At 44.5% G+C, this 22,039-nt stretch overlaps 1 protein-coding gene across 1 annotated transcript in view; it reads left to right on the top strand.

Moving 5' to 3' along the window:
* The window catches only part of rab10 (RAB10, member RAS oncogene family), a 56,354-nt gene extending 34,943 nt beyond the window's left edge, over window positions 1-21,411 (top strand). The window contains exons 3-6 of the mRNA XM_033021418.1: window positions 9,092-9,230; window positions 14,561-14,650; window positions 18,574-18,675; window positions 20,255-21,411. Of these exons, the coding sequence (XP_032877309.1) occupies window positions 9,092-9,230; window positions 14,561-14,650; window positions 18,574-18,675; window positions 20,255-20,338 (415 nt within the window). The 3' untranslated portion in view covers window positions 20,339-21,411. The remainder of the gene's footprint in view (window positions 1-9,091; window positions 9,231-14,560; window positions 14,651-18,573; window positions 18,676-20,254) is intronic.
* The last annotated feature ends 628 nt before the right edge of the window (window positions 21,412-22,039 follow it).

Here is a 22,039-nt window from a genome sequence, read left to right as displayed (position 1 = left end):
GTGGAAGAGTGGGGAGGGAGGAGGAGAGGTAGGGGGAGTGATGGAAGAGGGATTGGGGAAGGGGGTGGGGGGTGGAGAGGGAAGGGGGTGGGGTAGAGAGGGAAGGGGGGTGGGGGAGAGGGATGGGAGAGGGAGAGGGGTGAGGAGAGGGGGAGGAGAGAAGGGGGAGAGAAGTGGAAGAGTGGGGAGGGAGAGAGGGGTAACGGGAGTGGAGGAAGAGAGACGGGGGTGTGGTGGAAGAGGGACAGAGGGGTAGGGAAAGGGGTGGATGAGAGAGGGGAAGGGAGGGGAAGAGAGGGGTGGGAGAGGCGTGGGGTAAGGGGATAGAAGTGGAAGAGTGGGGAGGGAGGAGTAGGGGGAGTGGTGAAAGAGGGACAGAGGGGTAGGGGGAAGGGGGTGGTGGTAGTGAGGGAAGGGGGGTGGGGGAGAGGGATGGGTGGGAGAGGGAGAGGGGTGAGGAGAGGGAAACATAGCAGCATAGAAATTAAGTGCAGGAGTAGGCCATTCGGCCCTTCGAGCCTGCACCACCATTCAATATGATCATGGCTCATCATCCAACTCAGTATCCTGTACCTGCCTTCTCTCCATACCCCCTGATCCCTTTAGCTACAAGGGCCACATCTAACTCCCTCTTAAATATAGCCAATGGACTGGCCTCAACTACCTTCTGTGGCAGAGAGTTCCAGAGACTCACCACTATCTGTGTGAAAAATGTTTTCCTCATCTCAGTACTAAAGGATTTCCCCTTTATCCTTAAACTGTGACCCGCTTGTCCTGGTCTTCCCCAACATCGGGAACAATCTTCCTGCATCAGACAAATGCAATTCAGGACTTTTCTCTTCACAAGCAAAGTCAGAATGACGGTTAGTGAAGAATCCGAATAATCGCTGTGCGTTCAGATGATGGGGGGGGGGGGGGGGGAGAGGGGAGCGTGTGTCGTCACACACAAAGATCTTGTAGCGGAGAGCTCCGCGATAAGATCTTTGGTCACATACTAAGCACGCGCCTCCACAAACAGATGAGCGTCTTCTTGAATGGAGAGCGCGTGGCCGCCTCCACAAACAGTCACACACACTGAGGATCCGCCCCCACAAAAAATATTTTGTGAGGAAGGGGAGGAGGAGGGTGGAGAGGGAGAGGGGGAGGGGGGGGGGGGAGAGGGGGAGAAGAGGATGGGGGAGAGAGGTGAAGGGGGGGGGGGGAGGGGTTGGAGCGGGCGTGCATGAGTCGAGAGAAGAGAAAAGGGCAGAGAGAGAGAGAGGCTGGTACAACATCAAAAAAGCTGGATAAACTCAGCGGGTGCAGCAGCATCTATGGACCGAAGGAAAAGGGCAACGTTTTTGGCCGAAACCCTTCTTCCGGGTTTCGGCCAAAAACATTGACCATTCAATTCGCTCCATAGATGCTGCCGCACCCGCTGAGTTTATCCAGCTTTTTTTATGTCTACCTTCGATTTTCCAGCATCTGGAGTTCCTTCTTAAAGACAGAGACTGTGCACGGTAAGGGAATGAGGAGGGAGAGGGGGAAGAGTGTGGAGGGAGGGGGAGAGTGGGATGTGAGGGGGGGAGAGGGGAAAGAGTGTGGGGGGGGGAAGGGGGGAGAGAAGTGGAAGGGTAGGGAGGGGGAGAGGGGTAGCAGGAGTGGTGGAAGAGGGACAGGGGGAGTGGTGGAAGAGGGACAGGGGTAGGGGAAGGGGTGGGGGAGAGAGGGGAAGGGAGGGGGAGACAGGTGGGGGAGGGAGAGGGGTGGGGTAAGGGGAGAGAAGTGGGAGACGGAGGGATAGTGGTGGAAGAGGGACAGAGGGGAAGGGGGCGGGGAGAGAGGGAAGGGGGTGGGGTAGAGAGGGAAGGGGTGGGAGAGAGAGGGGTGAGGAGAGGGAGAGGGGGAGGAGAGAAGGGGGAGAGAAGTGGGAGAGTGGGGAGGGAGGGAGGGGTAGCGGGAGTGGTGGAAGAGGGACGGGGGAGTGGTGGAAGAGGGACAGAGGGGAAGGGGTGGGACAGGGAGGGGAAGAGACAGGGGTGAGGGAGGGAGAGGGGTGAGGTAAGGGGAGAGAAGTGGAAGAGTGGGGAGGGAGGGGTAGAGGGACTGGTGGAAGAGGGACAGAGGAGAAGGGGGCGGGGGGAGGGAGGGAAGGGGGTGGGGTAGAGCGGGAACGGGGGTGGGGGAGAGAGTGATGGGAGGGAGAGGGGTGAGGAGAGGGAAACATAGAAACATAGAAATTAAGTGCAGGAGTAGGCTATTTGTCCCTTCGAGCCTGCACCACCATTCAATATGATCATGGCTGATCATCCAACTCAGTATCATGTACCTGCCTTCTCCATACCCCCTGATCCCTTTAGCCACAGGGGCCACATCTAACTCCCTCTTAAATACAGCCAATGAACAGGCCTCAACTACCTTCTGTGCCAGTGAATTCCAGAGATTCACCACTCTCTGTGTGAAAAATGTTTTTCTCATCTCGGTCGTAAAAGATTTACCCCTTATCCTTAAACTGTGACCCCTTGTTCTGGACTTCCCCAACATCTGGAACAATCTTCCTGCATCTAGCCTGTCCAACCCCTTAAGAATTTTGTAAGTTTCTATAAGATACCCCCTCAAACTTCTAAAATCTTGCGAGTACAAACCGAGTCTTGGGCTGATTCTATGGGTGAGATGCCAGTTTTTTAAAAAATATTTGGTTGGGGGGGGGGGGGGGGTGGGGGAGGATTTGATTAAAAATGTGTACATAAACACGACAAAATGTAATCAGGAGTTTCTATAAGATCCCCCCCCAATCTTCTAAAATCTAGCGAGTACAAGCCGAGTCTATCCAGTCTTTATTCATATGAAAGTCCTGACATCCCTGGAATCAGTCTGGTGAACCTTCTCTGTACTCCCTCTATGGCAACAATGTATTTGAGCATTGGGCATTGTGACATCACACGATGGAACGTTCACCATTGGCTGGGCCTCCTGCAAAGGCATATGTAAATGGATCCATTCCGATTGGACATATGTGAGCATTGGGCATTGTGACATCACACAATGGAACGTTCAGCAGGGGCTGGGGCTGGTGCTGCTTCTATGGGTGGAAAGCAAGTTTATTTTTGAAATATTGGGGGGGGGGGGGTGTGAAGGATTTGATTTAAAAACGTGTACTTAAACACAACGAAATGTAATGAGCGGATACTTGGAAAGAAAAGTGAAATCTCTACCGAAATGGAAAAGATGTCGGCGATTCTGCGTCTGGTTTCAGAGTTGCAGTGAATCAAAGGAAGAAATGCAGCCGGAAGCCGTACATGTAAATGGATCCAATCCGATTGGACATCTGCGAGCATCGGGTATTGCGATTGGACATCTGCGAGCATTGGGCATTGTGACATCGCACGATGGGAACGAATCAAAAGGCAGAAAGGCCTAAAAGATTTACCCCTTATCCTTAAACTGTGACCCCTTGTTCTGGACTTCCCCAACATCTGGAACAATCTTCCTGCATCTAGCCTGTCCAACCCCTTAAGAATTTTGTAAGTTTCTATAAGATACACCCTCAATCTTCTAAAATCTAGCGAGTACAAGCCGAGTCTATCCAGTCTTTCTTCACATGAAAGTCCTGACATCCCAGGAATCAGTCTGGTGAACCTTCTCTGTACTCCCTCTATGGCAACAATGTCTTTGAGCATTGGGCATTGTGACATCACACGATGGATCGTTCACCAGGGGAGGGGGGGGGGGGATGGGGAGGGGGGAAGAGGGAGGGAGGGGGAGAGGGGTGAGAGGGGAAAGAGTGGGGAGGGAGAGTGGAGGGGGTGGGGGGAGAGGGGTGGTAGAGTGGGGAGGGAGGAGGAGAGGGGTAGGGGGAGTGATGGAAGACGGACAGAGGGATAGGGGGAAGGGGGCGGGGGGAGAGAGGGAAGGGGGTGGGGAGAGAGGAGGGAGAGGGGTGAGGAGAGGGAGGGGGGAGGAGAGAAGGGGGAGAGAAGTGGAAGAGTGGGGAGGGAGGGAGGGGTAGCGGGAGTGGTGGAAGAGGGACGGGGGAATGGTGGAAGAGGAACAGAGGGGTAAGAGGAAGGGGTGGGGGAGAGGGAAAGGGAGGGGAATAGAGAGGGGTGGGGGAGGGAGAGGGGTGGGGTAAGGGGAGAGAAGTGGAAGAGTGGGGAGGGAGGGGTAGGAGGAGTGGTGGAAGAGGGACAGAGGGGAAGGGGGCAGGGGGAGAGAGGGAAGCGGGTGGGGTAGAGAGGGAAGGGGGATGGGGGAGAGAGGGATGGGTGGGAGAGGGAGAGGGATGGGTGGGAGAGGGAAACAGAAACATAGAAATTAGGTGCAGGAGTAGGCCATTCGGCCCTTTGTGCCTGCACCACCATTCAATATGATCATGGCTGATCATCCAACTTAGTATCCTGTACCTGCCTTCTCTCCATATCCCGTGATCCCTTTAGCCACAAGGGCCACATCTAACTCCCTCTTAAGTTCCGATTGGACATCTGTGAGCATCGGGTATTGTGACATCACACGATGGAACGTTCACCAGGGGCTGGGGCTGCTTCTATGCGTGAGAAGCCAGTTTATTTTTGAAATATTGGGGGAGGGGGGGGGGGGGGAAGGATTTGATTAAAAACGTGTACTTAAACACGACGAAATGTAATGAGGTGCGGATACTTAGAAAGAAAAGTGAAATATCTACCGAAATGGAAAAGATGTCGGCGATTCTGCGCCTGGTTTCGGAGTTGCAGGGAATCAAAGGAAGAAATGCAGCCGGCAGCCGTCCATGTAAATGGATCCATTCCGATTGGACATCTGCGAGCATCGGGCATTGTGATTGGACATCTGCGAGCATTGGGCATTGTGACATCACACGATGGAAACAAATCAAAAGGCAGAAAGGCAGCCGGACGGACCGCAGGGGACAGGCACAGACTTTTATATAATAGATAGATAGATGGATAGAAATATAAATAGATAGATACTAGACCAAGTGGGACCCGTTGGGCCCCGTTCACCCAACGCAATATTCCACCACTCACGCACAGCCCCCAACTGCGCAGGCGCGGCTGACGAGTTCTAGTTGTGACGCCAGAGATCCCCATTGTGACGCAAGTCAAGGCAACCCTCCCCCACTGCGCCTCACCATCCCTCTACCTACCTTTAACCTCCTCCATTCCCCCTCATCCCCAGCACTCCTTTTCATCCTCCTCCCCTCCCCCCTCTGTCATCTTTCCCTCCCTCTCCCCTCCCCACCCCCCTCCTCTACCTCAATCCCCTGTCTCCTCCTCACCTCCCCAGGATTTCGATGTAAACCACCACCGTTTGCTCCACCACGTCGACGGTGAAGTTGTAGTTGAGGCGGGGGCCGGGGGGGAGGGGGGGGGCTAGTGGCCGAGCGGTCTGGAGCCACAGGAGGGGGAAGGAGAGGCCTAGGGTGCGGCTCAATCCTTGCCCCGGACACCGCAGCGGCTCTAACCCAGCCTAGGACCGGGAATCACGCTCAGGGCCCAGTCCGTGTCTGTGTCCGCTCCCCAAAGCCCGTGCCCGGCTACAGCCCAAGAGGCTCGGTCCACGCCAGGCCTCTTCATCCTCCCTCTTCTTTCCCCTCTCTCACTCCCTCCCTCTCCTTTTCACATACCATCAGTCATTCCCTCCATAACCCCCCTCACTTCCTGCTCTCCCACTCCTCGCCTCCCCCTTATCCTACCCCCCCCCCCCCCCCCCCCCCCCCCCCCCCCCAAATGAAAATTGCGATGTTTTTAAATGAAAGCACCCCCCACCCCTCACGATATTTATGTAAATGAGTTTCGGGAACCATTGTGATGTTATTATGACACAATGACGGGCAGGGCATGTGGAAAAGTGCTTTATAAGTGTTTGTTGTAAAGTTTTAAATGTCAATAAATTGTAAAATATTACATCAATCTGAAACAAACTTGGCCAACGGACTCCCCAGGACAATGGTGAGTAAGGTGGGCCAAATATTGTAGCGCTATCGTGTACTGCTATCGATGTACGATTTTGTGTTGTTAAATACGGATTTTAAATATGGAGTTCAGTTCAGTCTGAAGAAGAGTCTCGACCAGAAATGTCATCCATTCCTTCTCTCCTGTCCCACTCCCGTGCAGTGAAATGAAAAGTGGAAATGCTCGCGGATTGTGCAAAAAAACAAACAAACAAACAACAAACAGAATGGAATAGAATCACATATTACATATTTGTGGGAGGAAAGAAAAAGGAAAAAAAGAGCAATTAAAAAAAACCCAGTTAAATGGTACAGTAAAGTTAGTCCCTGGTGAGATAGGAGTTTACAGTCCTAATGGCCTCTGGGAAGAAACTCCTTCTCATCCTTTCCGTTCTCACAGCATGGCAACGGAGGCGTTTGCCTGACCGTAGCAGCTGGAACAGTCCGTTGCTGGGGTGGAATGGGTCTCCCATGATCTTGTTGGTTCTGAAGTTGCACCTTCTGATGCATAGTTCCTGCAGAGGGGCGAGTGAAGTTCCCATAGTGCGTTCAGCCGAACGCACTACTCTCTGCAGAGCCTTCTTGTCCTGGGCAGAGCAGTTCCCAAACCAAATCGTGATATTTCCGGATATAGATAGATAGAAGATACTAGACCAGGTGCGGACCCGTTGGGCCCCGCCCCCCAACGCAATATTATACCACTTACCCATAGCCCCCAACTGCGCACGTGCGGCTGAGGGGTTCCCGTTGTGAAGCCAGAGATCCCCGTTGTGACGCGAGTCACGGCAACCCTCCCCCAACTGCACCTTGCCGTCCCTCTTCCTACCCTCATCCTCCTCCATTCCCCCTCATCCCCCAGCACTCCCTCCCTCTCTTCACCCTCCCTCTTCTTTCCCCTCCCCCACTCTCTCCCTCTCCTTTCCCCTAGCCTCAGTCGCTCCCTCCTTCCATAGCCCCTCTCCCCTCCCAACCCCTCCTCTTCCTCTATCCCCCCCACTCCCTCCCTCCCCTGCTCCCCCACTCCCTCCCTCCCCTGTTCCCCCACTCCTCACCTCCCCCTATCCCACCCCCCACAATGAAAATCGCAATGTTTTTTTTAAATGAAGCCTATCCCATCCCCATAATGAAAATCGTGATTTTTTTCCCCCTTTAAAATAACCTAAACACAATGTTAGCTGTTAATGAAAACGGAAGAATTTGATTCAAACTGAGTTTTTAAAAATCGCGATTTAAAAAAAATGTAAATGAGATTCGGGATCCCATTGTGACGGCCAGGGCAATCCCCCACTGCCCTCCTCTCCCTCTCCCTCTACCCCCCCCCCCCCCCCCCCCCCCCACTCCCTCCCTCCCCTACTCTCCCTCCTCACCTCCCTCCTCACCTCCCCACTCTCCCTCCTCACCTCCCCCACTTTCTCCTCCCTACCCCCCTCCAATCCTCACCCCACCACAATGAAAATCACGATTTAAAAAAAAATGAAACCTCCCCCTATCCCATCCCACACAATGAAAATCGTGATTTTTCTTCAAAATAAACTAAACACAATTAGCTGTTAATGAAAACGGAAGAATTTGATTAAAATGTTGTTTTGAAAATCGCGATTTAAAAAATTTATGTAAATGAGATTCTGGATCCCATTGTGACGTCATTGTAACGCGGCTGACCGGCAGGGCAAGTGGAAAAGTGGTTTGAAAAGTATTTTTTGTAAGATTTAAAATGTCAGTCACGTAAAATATACCATCAATCTGAACGAAAGTTGTTTCATTTACATCACAGGACAATGGTGAGTAAGGTGTGACAAAAATGCAATCAATCTTTGAGACAATTAATAGATTTGACTTTTGACTCGACCCCTCCCCTTGTCATACACTCCCCTCACCCCTCGTCACACTATCTTCCCCCCCCACCCCACGTCCCGTCATACACTTTCTCTTTCCCCCCCCCCCTTCTGCGGCCCCGTCAGACTGAAGATGGTGACGCGCAGGATTCTCTTTCAAGCTGCTGCTGCCTTTATTGTTGGCAACCCCCAACGCAATATTCCACCGCTCACCAGTTCCCCCAACACAACCCGTTTCCACCACACTCTCTCCCTCTCTTCCCCCTCTCCCTCGATGGCGGCGCGCAGCATTCTCTTCCAAGCTTCTGCTGCCATTACCGTTGGCAACCTCTCCTTCAAGCTGTTGCTGTCGTTAACGTTGGCAACGTCCCATTGTGATGTCATTGTCGCGCTCGGCAGCTTGTGTAAATGAGACCCCATTGTGATTGGTGGACTGAGATGGCATTGTGACATCATCACTGGAAGCTACTGGAAGACTCTCAGAAGCTGATTTGGCTTTTTTTTAAACTTTAATCATCAATAACTGCTGAAATATAGCATCAAATCTGAAGGGACCCTGATTATCGCGACGACTGGAAAAATGTGAGCAGGGTTCTGTAAATATGTCAGCGCTGCTGTGTAGCGTTTTGGCAAAGATACAAAAACACACACACGCACACATACAAGATGAGACTTTTAAAAGTGTGTGTGTAGGTAGAGAGATTTATTGATTTTAGTTGCTCGCTATTCTGCCATTTGTTCAAGTCCTGGTCATTCCCATTAGCTCAGCCAGCCTCATTCATAATTTTACATCTTGATTTCACTTGTGTTTTTCATGATTCCAGTCACCTCGTTTTGCTACCTGCATTTTGCCAACATAGACATCAAATGCCAAACTTGAATTCTGTTTCCCATTTCGGCATGGCCAATTTTAGTGTACGTAGCCATAGCCATGTGACTTGATATGTAAGAAAAATCTGTTATTTTAGGAAATGTTATTACTATTTGCTTTCACTGTGTTTGAGGGGAAATGTTCTATCTTTCAATCTTCTATTTCTTTACCAATTAAAGGTCGGTGGAAATGACAATTAATCGGTGGAAATTACAATTAATTTGCAAGGTTAAGAGGAAGAAGCAGGGGAAAAGGACTGGGACTTTGCTGGAGACTTGTGCCAGTCAGACTGATTTTATGCCAAGATCATTTTAGATTCTGAATGTTTGAAATTAAATCTTAATTACTTCTGTTGATGCTTTAAATTTCCATAAACGCAAGGGCAAATTACATAGATTTTATAATAACTGAAATGGTAGCTTCAAGAATTGAGCCTTAATATGATTTTTTGTTTTGAAGGGATACAGCAGGACAGGAACGGTTTCACACCATCACCACCTCCTATTACAGAGGAGCAATGGGAATCATGCTCGTCTACGACATCACAAATGCCAAAAGCTTTGAAAACATCAGCAAATGGCTAAGGAACATAGATGAAGTAAGAATTAAGTTACGTTGATAATTTAACAATTTGTTTGAAAAAATCTCTCTTCATCCAGTTGATCAATTCTGAAATTCTCAAATCCAGGAACCAGACTGAATCATTGATTGTATTCAAGACATATCAGCAAATTTATTGTATCTGAAGGCATTAAGTGCAACAAGCCAGAAAGTGGAGCTGAGGTCAAGCTTAAGCTTGCCATTAATTTGCAGTGGGGCTGGTTCAAGAGGCCATCTGGCTTGCTCTTGTCCCTAATTGTATTCTTGTGGTCAGTAAATGTTATTTTTGTTTGGATAGTGAGGCAGTGTGATGCAGAACAGCTGCACTGCAGTATTTAAAGATTAGAACCAATATTTATCAATTTTTGTGATTTTACAGTTTGTATTTGTTCTTCAGACTATATACTTAAGTATGCTGCAATATTAATTATGCATGGAAAGGTATGTATATAAATCAGCCGTATTTGAATGTGCAGTCTTAAAACTTAATGTGCTTTATTCGTTGATAATCGGGCATTCTCAACACCCTGTTCTGCAAGGACAGCTGTGTCATTGAAAGGAATGATATTTCATTTGATCAATAGAGAGAAAGAGAGGTTAATTTGAGTGCATTTGGAACAGTTTAGCAACTTCGCTAGCTTAGAAATATGAAAGCTGAATCTTCATTTTGTCATGGCTTTTGGTTGGTTCCCTTAATGCAAATGTCGACCTTCGTCTTTGAAACTCAACTGATTAAATTGCCTTTTTTCAGACATTTTAATTTAATTTTACGGGCAGAATGCATCTTGTAATTATGTTTTGGTTGGGGTGTTCAGGAGTTTAATGTGTTATCTTTGTTATTTGATTACCTTAAAAAAATTATTAATACAAATATTTCTGATTATTTCCTGATGGTCCTTCATCTTCCAGAAGGAATAGATGGGAAATAGTACATATAATTTCTGTTCCAAGTTGATTGGTAAGGTTAAACAAACTACGTAAAGCTAAGTCCCGCACTCCCAGGTGTCTTTAGCGAAGGGCCATACAACCATAAATTTACTTAATCTGGCGTCCTTGCATATTAGATCTTGAGGTTTTCGTACTTAAAAGTAACCTGACAGCATAGGTGCATTGAGATTTTATCGGCATGCTACTTAAACTCTTCACCAGATACACAACCAAGAGGTGTTGCAAGCTTCATCAACATATTCCCAATCAATTTATCTAATCAGGAAGGGACAGTAAAATCACATGTTATTCTAACACATTTCTAACTTCAGGTAGCCCTTGGTTTCTCTCTCTGTTCCCTCCCCCTTCCAAGTTCTCCCACTAGTCTTACTGTCTCCGACTACATTCTATATTTGTCCCACTCCCTCCCCTAACATCAGTCTGAAGAAGGATCTCAACCCGAAACATCACCCATTCCTTCTCTCCAGTGATGCTGCCTGACCCGCTGAGTTGCTCCAGCATTTTGTATCTACCTTTGATTTAAACCAGCATTTGCAGTTCATTCCTCCTCATGATATTTATACTTGTTTCAAAGCTTTTGGTTGAGACTAGGGATCCAAAACCAATCTTTGGATACCAAACCATTGGATTGAATACCAAATGATCACGATTTAAGTTATGACGTTAACAGTGAAATTGAAGTCCAGCTAATGGTCTGAGATCTGTATTCAGATCTGCTTCAGACAGCCTCACGCAAAATATAGTGACCATTGAGCACTGGAACATTTAATTGAAAACAACCGTCTTCAGTAATGCCAGGGTCACTTTGCACATGGAGCTACAATGTTAACCAATGGCTCATAGTTGTTGTCTGCTATATGGTGAGAAATAGGTTGATGCAAAATGGAGGCTTTAATATTGAGATTGTTGATATGGAATTATGAACATAACTACCTTGAAAGGGAAAAGAGTACTGAGGGAATCAACGCATTACATAAATAGGATTGTGGCATGCTTGTGAAGCTGGCATAATGGATTTGGGACTAGTGCCAGAGGCCCAGATAATGGCAAATTATGTACCTTTGTTCAAAAAGATGAATGATCGACCTATCAATTAACTTAGTTAAACATCAGGTGGGGAACCGGTTTTAAAACTATAATATGGTCAAAAATAATCTTACGAATTGGTAATGGAGAGCTAGCAAGAATTTCAAGACAAATGGTGGGTCTTTTTACTAATTTACAGAATGGATAGGAATGAAGTGTAGTTAGCTAATCAAAATTGATGTAAATAGAATAAAGTCGGTAGTGGCAACATGGAAAGAGTGAGCGGGGACGAACAAAAAAAGGTGAACGGCAGGGTGATTTTTTTTTTAAATTGGAAGGGAACATGTCTTTATCTTGGTTCATTGTTAGTTTCACTTTTAAAGCAAATTAATGGCTTGGTTGCTTCAAGGGCCTGTCCCACTTAGGCTATTTTTTAGGCGACTAGGCTGTCGCCACATGGTCGCCAAGGTACATGGTCGCCTGCAAGGTTGTGAGTAGTCTCAGTCGCCCAAAGAGTTGTAGCGTCTTTCTGGTCGCCGCTAGATTTTCAACATGTCAAAAAATGTCGGCGACAGTGGGTTGATGTCAATGAGCATAGCTTGACTTTTTCTGACATAGGTGCTATCATAGGTTGTTGCCAGATGACGTAGGTTGTCGCCGGTGTGGTGAATTCTATTGGCGACCACCTACGTCAACTGGCGACCGGTACCGTCGACTGAATTGTCTTCAGTTGTCGCAGACAGGGTTGTAGCTTGTTGCAGGTGGACGTAGGTTGTCGCCTGTGTGGTTGTAGGTGGACGTCATAATGGGTCGCCGGTTATCGATAGCTTGCCCAGCTCCCTGGATCCCATGCGAACCTTATCAAATGCCTTGCTGAAGCCAATTAGGTTTTTGCCCTCGTCGCCCATTTTGGTTACTTAAACTCTGTTTCGTAAGACACGATCTCCCGCGTGCAATACCATGCTGACTATCTCTAATTAGCCCCTGTCAAAACAAATGCCTGCATTTCTTGTATCTCAGAACTTTCTAGTATCTTGCCTACCACAATTTTGAATTCTGTGGTTAATAGTTTCCAGGGTTTTCCTTGCCCCCCCCCAGTCTTCTGACACTGCACTCAGGTCTAATGATTCCATCTCATCCTGGGCTCCTGCAAATTCTTTGCTGACTTCCTATAGTGTAATTTGATCTTTCTGATTAGGCCCGGTGAATTTATCTACCTTCATATGTCTTGGGTCTTTCAGCACCACCATGTCCGTAATGTGGACTGTCCTCTGGATATAATTTCCCAACTTCCTCTGTGTGTTTCTCCATGCTAAGTTACAGGAGAAAGGCTCATTAAGGACCTTGCCCACCTCCTGTGGCTCCAAGCAGAGATTACTATTTTTATTTATATGGGGTTCTCTTGACAGTTACCATCTTTCCCTTAATGTAAAAATCTCCTTGTAGTTTTGTTAATATGATCTGCCAGAGCTATCTCCTACCCCATTTTTGCTTTCTCAATGTCTTTAAATGCCCCTCTGATCTTGAAACTCCTCTAGGGTTACTCTTGATCTCAACTGCCTATATCTGTCCCATGCTTTTTTTCCTGGCCAGAGCCTCAATTTCTCTTGTCATCCAGGCGTCCTTAACCTCCAACAGGAACATGCATGCCCAAAAATCTTGTCACCACACTTTTAAAAGCATCCCACTTTCCGGATTTTTCTTTGCCCTCAAACAACCTACTCCAATCAACTTTAGCTTGTTTCTGTCTTATGCCATCAAAGTTGGACTTGCCCCAATACAGACATTTAACTTGAGCCTGTCCTGTCTTTATCCATAACTATTTTAAAGCTATTTTAAAGCCTGTCCTAAAAGGCTCCCCCATCAGCCACCTCTGCCTTGCAGTGCCCTCTGCATTTTGCCTGAGCAAAGGAACAGAAAGATGGGACAGATAAATGCGCAGCTGAGGAGTTTGTGCAGGGTGCAAGGATTCTGCTGTTTGGACCATTGCGATCTCTTCTGGGCCAGAGGTGACCTGTATATGAGGGACGGGTTGGACTTGACTGGAAGGGAACCAATATCCTGGCAGGCAGACATAAAATGCTGGATAACTCAGCGGGTCAGACAACATCTCTGGAGAGAAGGAATGGGTTACTTTTCAGGTTGAGACCCTTCTTCAGGTTTGCTGGTGCAACTCTGATGGGTTTAAACTAGATTGGCAGGGAGGATGGGATTGAATGTCAGCTGCCTGACTGGTGAGGCAGATTAACTCGGGATGTGGATAGGTTTGTGCGATTTAGGGATGGTTTTAAAAATGTGATGACAAGTTTAAGCCATATGTGTTGTGTTCCTATTGGAGTAAATGGCAAGGCAAAGCATATCAACAGATGACCTCTTTGCAAGCAAAGCGCCTGTCTTTTCATATTCCAAAACTTGGCAGAAAATTCCCAGTCACAAATTTACCAACTCATCTCTCCATATCCGTTAACAGAGCAGGTATCTCAGACGATTCAATTGTGAAAGTGAAGTATCCTTGGGTATATCCAACAGTAGCACTTTCCTTACACATTTGCCAGATCCACTTAATATTCCATCTAAGAAATCCCAAATGACGATGAAATATTGCACTGTCAACAAAACCTTTTACTGTAGAATGTTTTCTGAGCCATACAATCCACTTCAGACATTCCTTGGTCGTTGTGGGCAACAAACACTATGGCGAGGTGCAAATGGTATGGTCAATTCCGCACTCCTACTTTCAAGTTGACTCATATTTCAGGTATTTTAAGTTATAAATGTGCAGGTTATATGATGTTGATTACACTTTTTGCTTTATTTTCATCCATCCCAAACAACAATTTTTTTTTTAAATTTCTGAAACAAAGAATGGTGCTTGCTTTATTCCTTGGATTGACAATCAGGCAGACTGTTCGTGAAATTAATGCTTATTCTTTGGTGTTAAATCAGCCTCTGTGATGCACCGTGTTGTTGGAAGGAGCAATTACCAAAGTTTGAGCTTTTAAGTGAAATTTGCTGTTTGAGGAATAGAATCATGGTATATTGCATGGGATTATTTTTATTTTATTCAGATTTAAATTTTAATCACTGTCCTGACTAGATTCAAAGAGCAATAACAGCTGAAAGCTGTTACATGAAGCAAATTTACTTTTCTGTGGAGCTACAGCCTTCAGAACGGGGAAATTGCCAAAGGCTTTTGTTGCTTGCCAAGTGGCAATGTTTTGATAGACTAAAATTTTGTCATTGCTTTCTGTTGTATGATAACAACCTGTAGATATGTTGAATCAAGATTTAAATCAGAAGTCCAGGTTATCCTCAAAGCTCACTAAACGTTAACATGAATATAATCTTTTTAAGCATGCAAATGAAGATGTAGAGAGGATGTTACTAGGCAACAAATGTGACATGGAAGACAAACGAGTGGTGCCGAAAACTAAAGGAGAACAGGTAAATGTAAAGTTTCATTTGTATTTTAAAGTTCATCCTATTCTGTGTCTTGGGTGATGGGGGAGATTCACATCAGGTAATTTCATTGACACAATTATACTTAAGGTGATGTGATCTATTGTCTTCAGTCAGTCTCGTTGCTTATTCCAGTCTGCTTTATCCTGGATAGAATTTGCTTAATTTTGGGAGGATGCGGGGGATTGCTGTGTCCCCTTTTTGTGACTTGTGTATATAATTTGTGTTTGTGCTTGTTCAAGCACAAAAGAATGCCACATTATTGGAAGTGCCATCTTTAGCCTTTGAGTTGTGCATTGGGTTCAATCATGTATTCAAATTCCAGGACACTACACAAATCGGTAAACATGGCATAGTTTGCTCTGAATTTCTTCCTTGTGCTTAAATTGACTACTGTAAATTAAAACTAGTACCCTGCTTAATACTACCCCGCAAAGAACACTGCTTCATTACGATGCAATTAATCTCAAAGTCTGAACAGTGGCTAGTATGTGCAGCATGAGTTTTGGAAAGATATCCACTTTAGATGCATTCTGATGTGCTTGGAACCCAGTTTAAACCTTTAAAACGTTCATTTCATTGCTGCCTGACTTGCAAGGAGTGAACCAAGGCAATTTGTCAAGGCTCCCTGTGAGCATTCTTGCAGATTGAGTGGTGAGTGCAGGGTTCGGTACACCTTGGCCAGGACAAGTGTGGATCTTTTGGGGTCCAGCGGTGATTGGTCCATGTATTGTATTTACAGTGCATTTAGAAAATATTCAGACCTCTTCACTTTTTCCATATTTTGTTCCGTTACAGCCTTATTTTAAAATGGATTAAATTCTTTTTTTTTTTTATCATCAATCTACACACAATGCCTCAGAATGAAGAAGCGAAAACAGGTGTTTAGAAATTTTTGCAAAGTAATTACAAAGAAATAACTGAAATATCACATTTACATAATTATTCAGACCCTTTGCTATGACACTCAAAATTGAGCTTCGGTTCATCCTGTTTCCATTGATTATCCTGGAGATGTTTCTACAACTCGATTGGAATCCACCAGTGCTAAATTAAATTGATTGGACATGATTTCGAAAGGCACACATTTGTCGATGTAAGGTACCACAGTTGACAGTGCATGTCAGAGCAAAAACCAAGCCATGAATACTAAGGAATTGTCCGTAGACCTCCAAGACAGGATTGTGTTGAGACACATATCTGGAGAAGGATATGAAACAATTTCTGCAGCATTGCAGGTCCCGAAGAGCACAGTGGCCTCCGTCATTCTTAAATGGAAGAACATTGGAACCACCAGGACTCTTCATAGAGCTGTTTGCCCAGCCAAACTGAGCCATCGGGGGAAACATAGAAACGTAGAAAATAGGTGCCGGAGTAGGCCATTCGGCCCTTCGAGCCTGCACCGCCATTCAATATGATCATCCAACTCAGTATCCTGTACCTGCCTTCTCTCCATACCCCCTATCCCTTTAGCCACAAGGACCACATCTAACTCCCTCTTAAATATAGCCAATGAACTGGCCTCAACTACATTCTGTGGCAGAGAATTCCACAGATTCACCACTCTCTGAGTGGAAAAAAATAATCTCATCTTGGTCCTAAAAGACTTCCCCTTTATCCTTAAACTGTGACTCCTTGTTCTGCACTTCCCCAACATCGGGAACAATCTTCCTGCATCTAGCCTGTCCAACCCCTTAAGAATTTTGTACGTTTCTATAAGATCCCCCCTCAATCTTCTAAATTCTAGCGAGTACAAGCCGAGTCTATCCAATCTTTCTTCATATGAAAGTCCTGACATCCCAGGAATCAGTCTGGTGAACCTTCTCTGTACTCCCTCTATGGCAAGAATGTCTTTCCTCAGATTAGGAGACCAAAACTGTACGCAATACTCCATGTGTGGTCTCACCAAGACCCTGTACAACTGCAGGGAGAAGGGCCTTGGTCAGGGAGGTGACCAAGAACTCGATGGTCACTCTGACAGAGCTCCAGAGTTCCTCTGTGGAGATGGGAGAAACTTCCAGAAGGACAACTGTATCTGCAGCACTCCACCAATCAGGCCTTTATGGTAGAGTGGCCAGACGGAAGCCACTGCTCAGTAAAAGGCACATGACAGCCCGCTTGGAGTTTGCCAAAAGGCACCTAAAGGACTCACCGACTATGAGAAACAAGATTCTCTGGTCTGATGAAACCAAGATTAAACTCTTTGGCCTGAATGCCAAACATCACGTCTGGAGGAAACCAGGCACCGCTCATCACAATGAAGCATGGTGGTGGCAGCATCATGCTGTGGGGATGTTTTTCAGCAGCAGGAACTGGGAGACTAGTCAGGATCGAGGGAAAGATGAATGGAGCAAAGTACAGAGATCCTTGATGAAGACCTGCTCCAGAGTGTTCTGAACCTGAGACTGGGGCGGTGGTTCACCTTCCAACAGGCAAAGACCCTAAGCACACAGCCAGGGCAACGCAGGAGTGGCTTCTTGACAGGTCTGTGAATGTCCTTGAGAGGCCCAGCCAGAGCCTGGACTTGAACCCGATCAAACATCTCTGGAGGGATCTGAAAATAGCTGTGTCTCGACACTCCCCATCCAACCTGACATAGCTTGAGAGGATCTGCAGAGAAGAATGGGAGAAATTATCCAAATACAGGTGTGCCAAACTTGTAGCGTCAGACCCAAGAAGACTTGAGGCTGCCAAAGGTGCCTCAACAATGTACTGAGTAAGTGGTCAGAATACTTAAGTAAATGTGATATTTCAGTTATTTCTCTCTTAATTACTCTGCAAAAATTTCTAAACACCTGTTTTTGCTTTTTTATTATGGGGTATTGTGTACATTGATGATAAAAAAAAAGAATTTAATCCTTAATCATAAGGCTGTAACGTAACAAAATGTGGAAAAATTTAAGGGGTCTGAATACTTTCTGAATGCATGGTAGATGGTTCCCGTAATTTCATCCTTTGAAATGAAACCAGCTGTATCCTATCCTATCCTATCCGCTGGCTGCGTTTTTCTCAACTCTGACTTCTGTGGCATCGAGCTCTGTGCTGGTTACTGAACTGATCAAATCCAATTTTCTGACATGCCAGAGGACAGGAGTTTGTGCCAAATTTCTGTCAGTAACACATGTACACTAGAAACATTTGTAGCACCAACGTCGCTCCTGGTTCTGTTCATTGGAATGGTTAAGTGTGAAATCAGGCACCAGTGCATAAGTAACTGTTTTTTCTATCTTTTTATGTTGAACTGCAAGGAGAATTGACTCAATAAACATCTGTCGTTCACTGCATCTAAAGTGATGCAGCAACTCAACAGGTCAGGCATCCTCTGTGGAGGGCATGGATAAATGACTTCTCGATTGGGACCCTTCAGAAGAAATGTCCTGACCCGAAGCATTGCCTGTCGATTCCCTCCACAGATGCTGCTAGATCCGCTGAGTTTCTCCAGCACTTTGTTTTTACTCAACATTTCTGCATCTGCTGTTTCTTTTCTCCTGATTAATTTCAATTTTTGTCATTGTTTCAAGCAGTTAAATCAAATCTCCACATTGAGGTCTCAATCTGGGTATTACTATTTGTTCTGTGAAATGCAAACTGACTGTACAGCCTTTCCTGATACTTCACTGAAATTTCAGAAATTGCTCGCATGGCAAGATAATGATACGTCAACAATGTGATGCTTGGGACAAAATTGAGCGTTTTAAATTAATTGCGGCTTTGTGTGGTTTGGGTAATCTCTGCTACTTGTGTAGTTTGGGTAAACTCTGCATCAGTAATATTTGCAGTCACACTTTCTAGATTTACGAAGTGTAAATATGCATGATGAAATATTAGACTATTAACAAAAGTAATGTCATGATTGTAACGCACTTTCTGATCATCTGTAAATAACTTGGCTATTTGTTCTGTTTTAGATTGCCAGAGAACATGCAATTAGGTTTTTTGAGACAAGTGCAAAAGCGAATATCAACATTGAGAAAGCATTCCTCACATTAGCAGAAGACATACTTCAAAAGGTAATGTTCAGAAAGACCATCTGTCATTTGTTTCAGTTCAAAGCTAATTTGGAATCTAGTCATTTTGAAGGATAGGTTAACTTCTTACAGTGGGGAACTAAACTGCTGAATTAGTCAAAGTAGGGACTACATTGTTTATATCTCAGTTCATTTTAGTTTGTTTATCAGAAATTGAAATATTTTTGTCTGGAATTATATTTTGGCTTTCAAAACACTGAACAGGAATTTCTACTAGCTTGTGATTCAAGTGAATGCATTGGGGACAAAATTGGCTCACCTAAAAAAATATTGACGCGTTGAATTCAATAAACATAATATCAAGTTTCTGCTACCTTTATGCTGTGTTAAAATGTTGATCTGCAAAGCAGCCCTTCAAAATGGAACATGATGTGGCAAACCTCTGACATGTAGCTTTGTGATCACTCAAACTCAAAAAGTAAGCTTGTTGGGAGTGTATGTTTAAGTTTGTCAAATCTGTAAAACTTATGATGTATGCTTGTGAAATAGTTTAATTTAGAGATACAGCACGAAAACAGGCCCTTCGGCCCACCGAGTCCGCACTGACTAGCGATCCCCGCACATTAACACTATCCAACGCACTCTTGGGGCAATTTTACATTTTTTATACCAAGCCAATTTAACCTACAAACCTGTACGTCTTTGGAGTGTGGGAGGAAACGGAAGTTCTCAGAAAAAACCTATGCGATCACAGGGAGAATGTATAAACTCCGTACAGACAGCACCATAGTCGGGATCGAACCCGGGTCTCTGACGCTGCACGCGCTGTAGGGCAGCATCTCTACCGCTGCGCCACCGTGCCGGCCTTAAAAATAAGCTAAGCTGTGTGTGGTTGAACACATTTTCAGGGATACATCTTTGCAGTTTGTGGAGTGGTAATGTTTGATTACTCTTTTTTAATTTATTAACCCAGTTTCTCTGGGGAATTTCTAAATGCTAAGGAAGTGAGTCTTTTATTATGTTGCCTAATGACATGCATGTAAATTGTTCAAACAGAAACAAAAATTTGCACTACATGAATTTCGTAGGCTTTCCAAAGCTGCCAAATCTACTCATTTGAACCAAAACATAAGCAGAACTGTAGTCGAGTATGACTGTATTGTAGCAGCATGCAGAAGAGCTATGCAGCCCACTGAAGTGAACTCAGGAAAGTTTGAAAGAGATTTCAAATTTTCCCCCTAGAAGGGAATTTTTACCAAGGCATCTGTAGATTTGGGTAACGGGTATGGTAAATTGGAACATTGCTGTACAATACTAATATTTAAGGATTTCTGTTACTGAAATTTACTGATTACAGTTAATGATTTTTATTGATGTCTGGAAGTAATTCTTAAGTCGCCAATTGTTTTGTTGAATTAATTGAATCCAAGACTTAATTATTCTAAGAGATGTTGCTCTGAACAAACTATCTGATCTATGGATGGATCAATTGTGTGAAATGACATCCTTTAAATGTAAGTGTACCAATTTCTGTGTGAGTGGTGTGAATTTCTTCAGAGCTTCCATGTTTAAATTATCTTGTACTTGAGCATTTTTTAATTGTTTTATTTTTAACTTTCAGACTCCTGTAAAGGAACCTGACAGGGAAAATGTAGATATCAGCACTACAGGTGGTGGAACAGGATTGAAGAAATGCTGTAGCTGAGCAATCCCTGTGGAAATTTACTTCTGCATTCTGTCTGAAATGTCCTTTCCCATTAAAACAAAATTCTCATTAACTTTAGTTCTTGCATCTTGCCTGCTTCAAAAACACGACTTTGAAAACCTGTATAGAATCATGTCTGTGACTCATTGTCTCATTTTAAATGTGTGTGCTCAACTCACTACATTTGGTTGTATTATAGTTAAATTCATTATCAAAATAACAATGGTTTCAACTCATCAAATTGTATAAGAATAAAAGTTAGAATTAACAATTTTTGTACAACAGTGGGATTTTCTCTTATGTATAATGTACTTTTTAATTTGTACATTTGTGCAAAAAACTGAAATTCAAGATACTTGTAGACTGCTTTCCTTATAGATGGGATTTGATTTTGTCTTGTGCCTTATTTGAAAACTGGCGTAAAGAGAACGACTGCTGAGGCAGAAGACCGGTTCTCACTTGGCTGTTTTGCTATATATTTCAGTACAAACCCATTATAGCTGCCAATTCCAAACTTTTTTTGGTGTTGAACTACAGTATTTCTTGAACAATATTTCCTGTTTATGCATACTTGGTTTTTACCCTAATCTATCGAGGGGGGAAATTAATGCACGTCATGCTCCATTCTTTGTGACGTGTTTCTTCTGTAATCGTGTAGTTTTCTGTAATGGGCCACCGCAGAAAGCTTTAGGATATTTGCTTTCTGATAATAAGGCATCAGACAACATGTTCATGAGCTAGCAGTTCTGCTGCCTGAAACATGTTCTTGCCAATATCAGGACTCTACATTTACTAAGCAAACCAGGTGTCTTGTGATTGGTCTTTTGGAATCATTGTTTTCTCAACAAATTGTTTTGTTCAGTTTAATGACAAGCAGCTTTCAAGTTGCGAAACAGGTTGTTTTCCTGTCACTTTAAAGTCATTCTATGTTCTCCCAGATGTCCCTTTCAATTTCTCATTTGGTGGTGGGTTCTGAAGAGACTTGGGAATATTGAAATAAGTGTAATATATTTCAGTATACTCTAATACTTTTAAAGTCTAAAGTCTGCTTCCTATTAAAATGGATGAGCAAGTATGTGTCTTGGGATTATGATTTTTAAAAATGAGTGAAATAATACTTCAGGCTTACTGGACTGGCCAATGCATTTCAACGGGGTGGGGGGGGGGGGTGATTATACTGAAATGGTTATGTTCCTTACATTTAGCACACCCCTTTAGCTGTGCAAATGCTTTCACCCTTTTTATCCTGCACTGAACATAAGGGAATATACAAAGTAACCAATGTAATCAGTTTTTGTTTACACTGATGGGCTCTTGCCTAATATAGTGGTGCTTAGCCTTTATGTACAGTTCTTTGCGATCATTTGTAAGCCTTGTAACAAACAACACAATTGAATAAATCTCATTAGCAGTCCAATCCAGCACTGGAGATTGTAGTTTAATACATAATATAGCTAAAACTGTCATTTTTTTGATGTTTACTGTTACATTATTGAATCTTGGGAAAGTAGAGTATTGTGAGCTTGCGTATTTACCTATATTATGCTGGTAAGTCAAAAAATTAAAGGCTTTGAATTAAAATCAAGTGAAATGGAAATGTATCCACCAGAACACATTTTAGCTTGGTGTTTGATATATATAATTTACATGCCTTTTTTTTCTCCAGTTTTGCACTTGACTTCAACTTGTGAATGAAATTTC

Source organism: Amblyraja radiata, chromosome 5 (genome assembly GCF_010909765.2).
Source record: "Amblyraja radiata isolate CabotCenter1 chromosome 5, sAmbRad1.1.pri, whole genome shotgun sequence".
NCBI classification, from domain to species: Eukaryota; Metazoa; Chordata; class Chondrichthyes; order Rajiformes; family Rajidae; genus Amblyraja; species Amblyraja radiata.
This window is presented reverse-complemented; position numbering and strand designations above follow the sequence as displayed.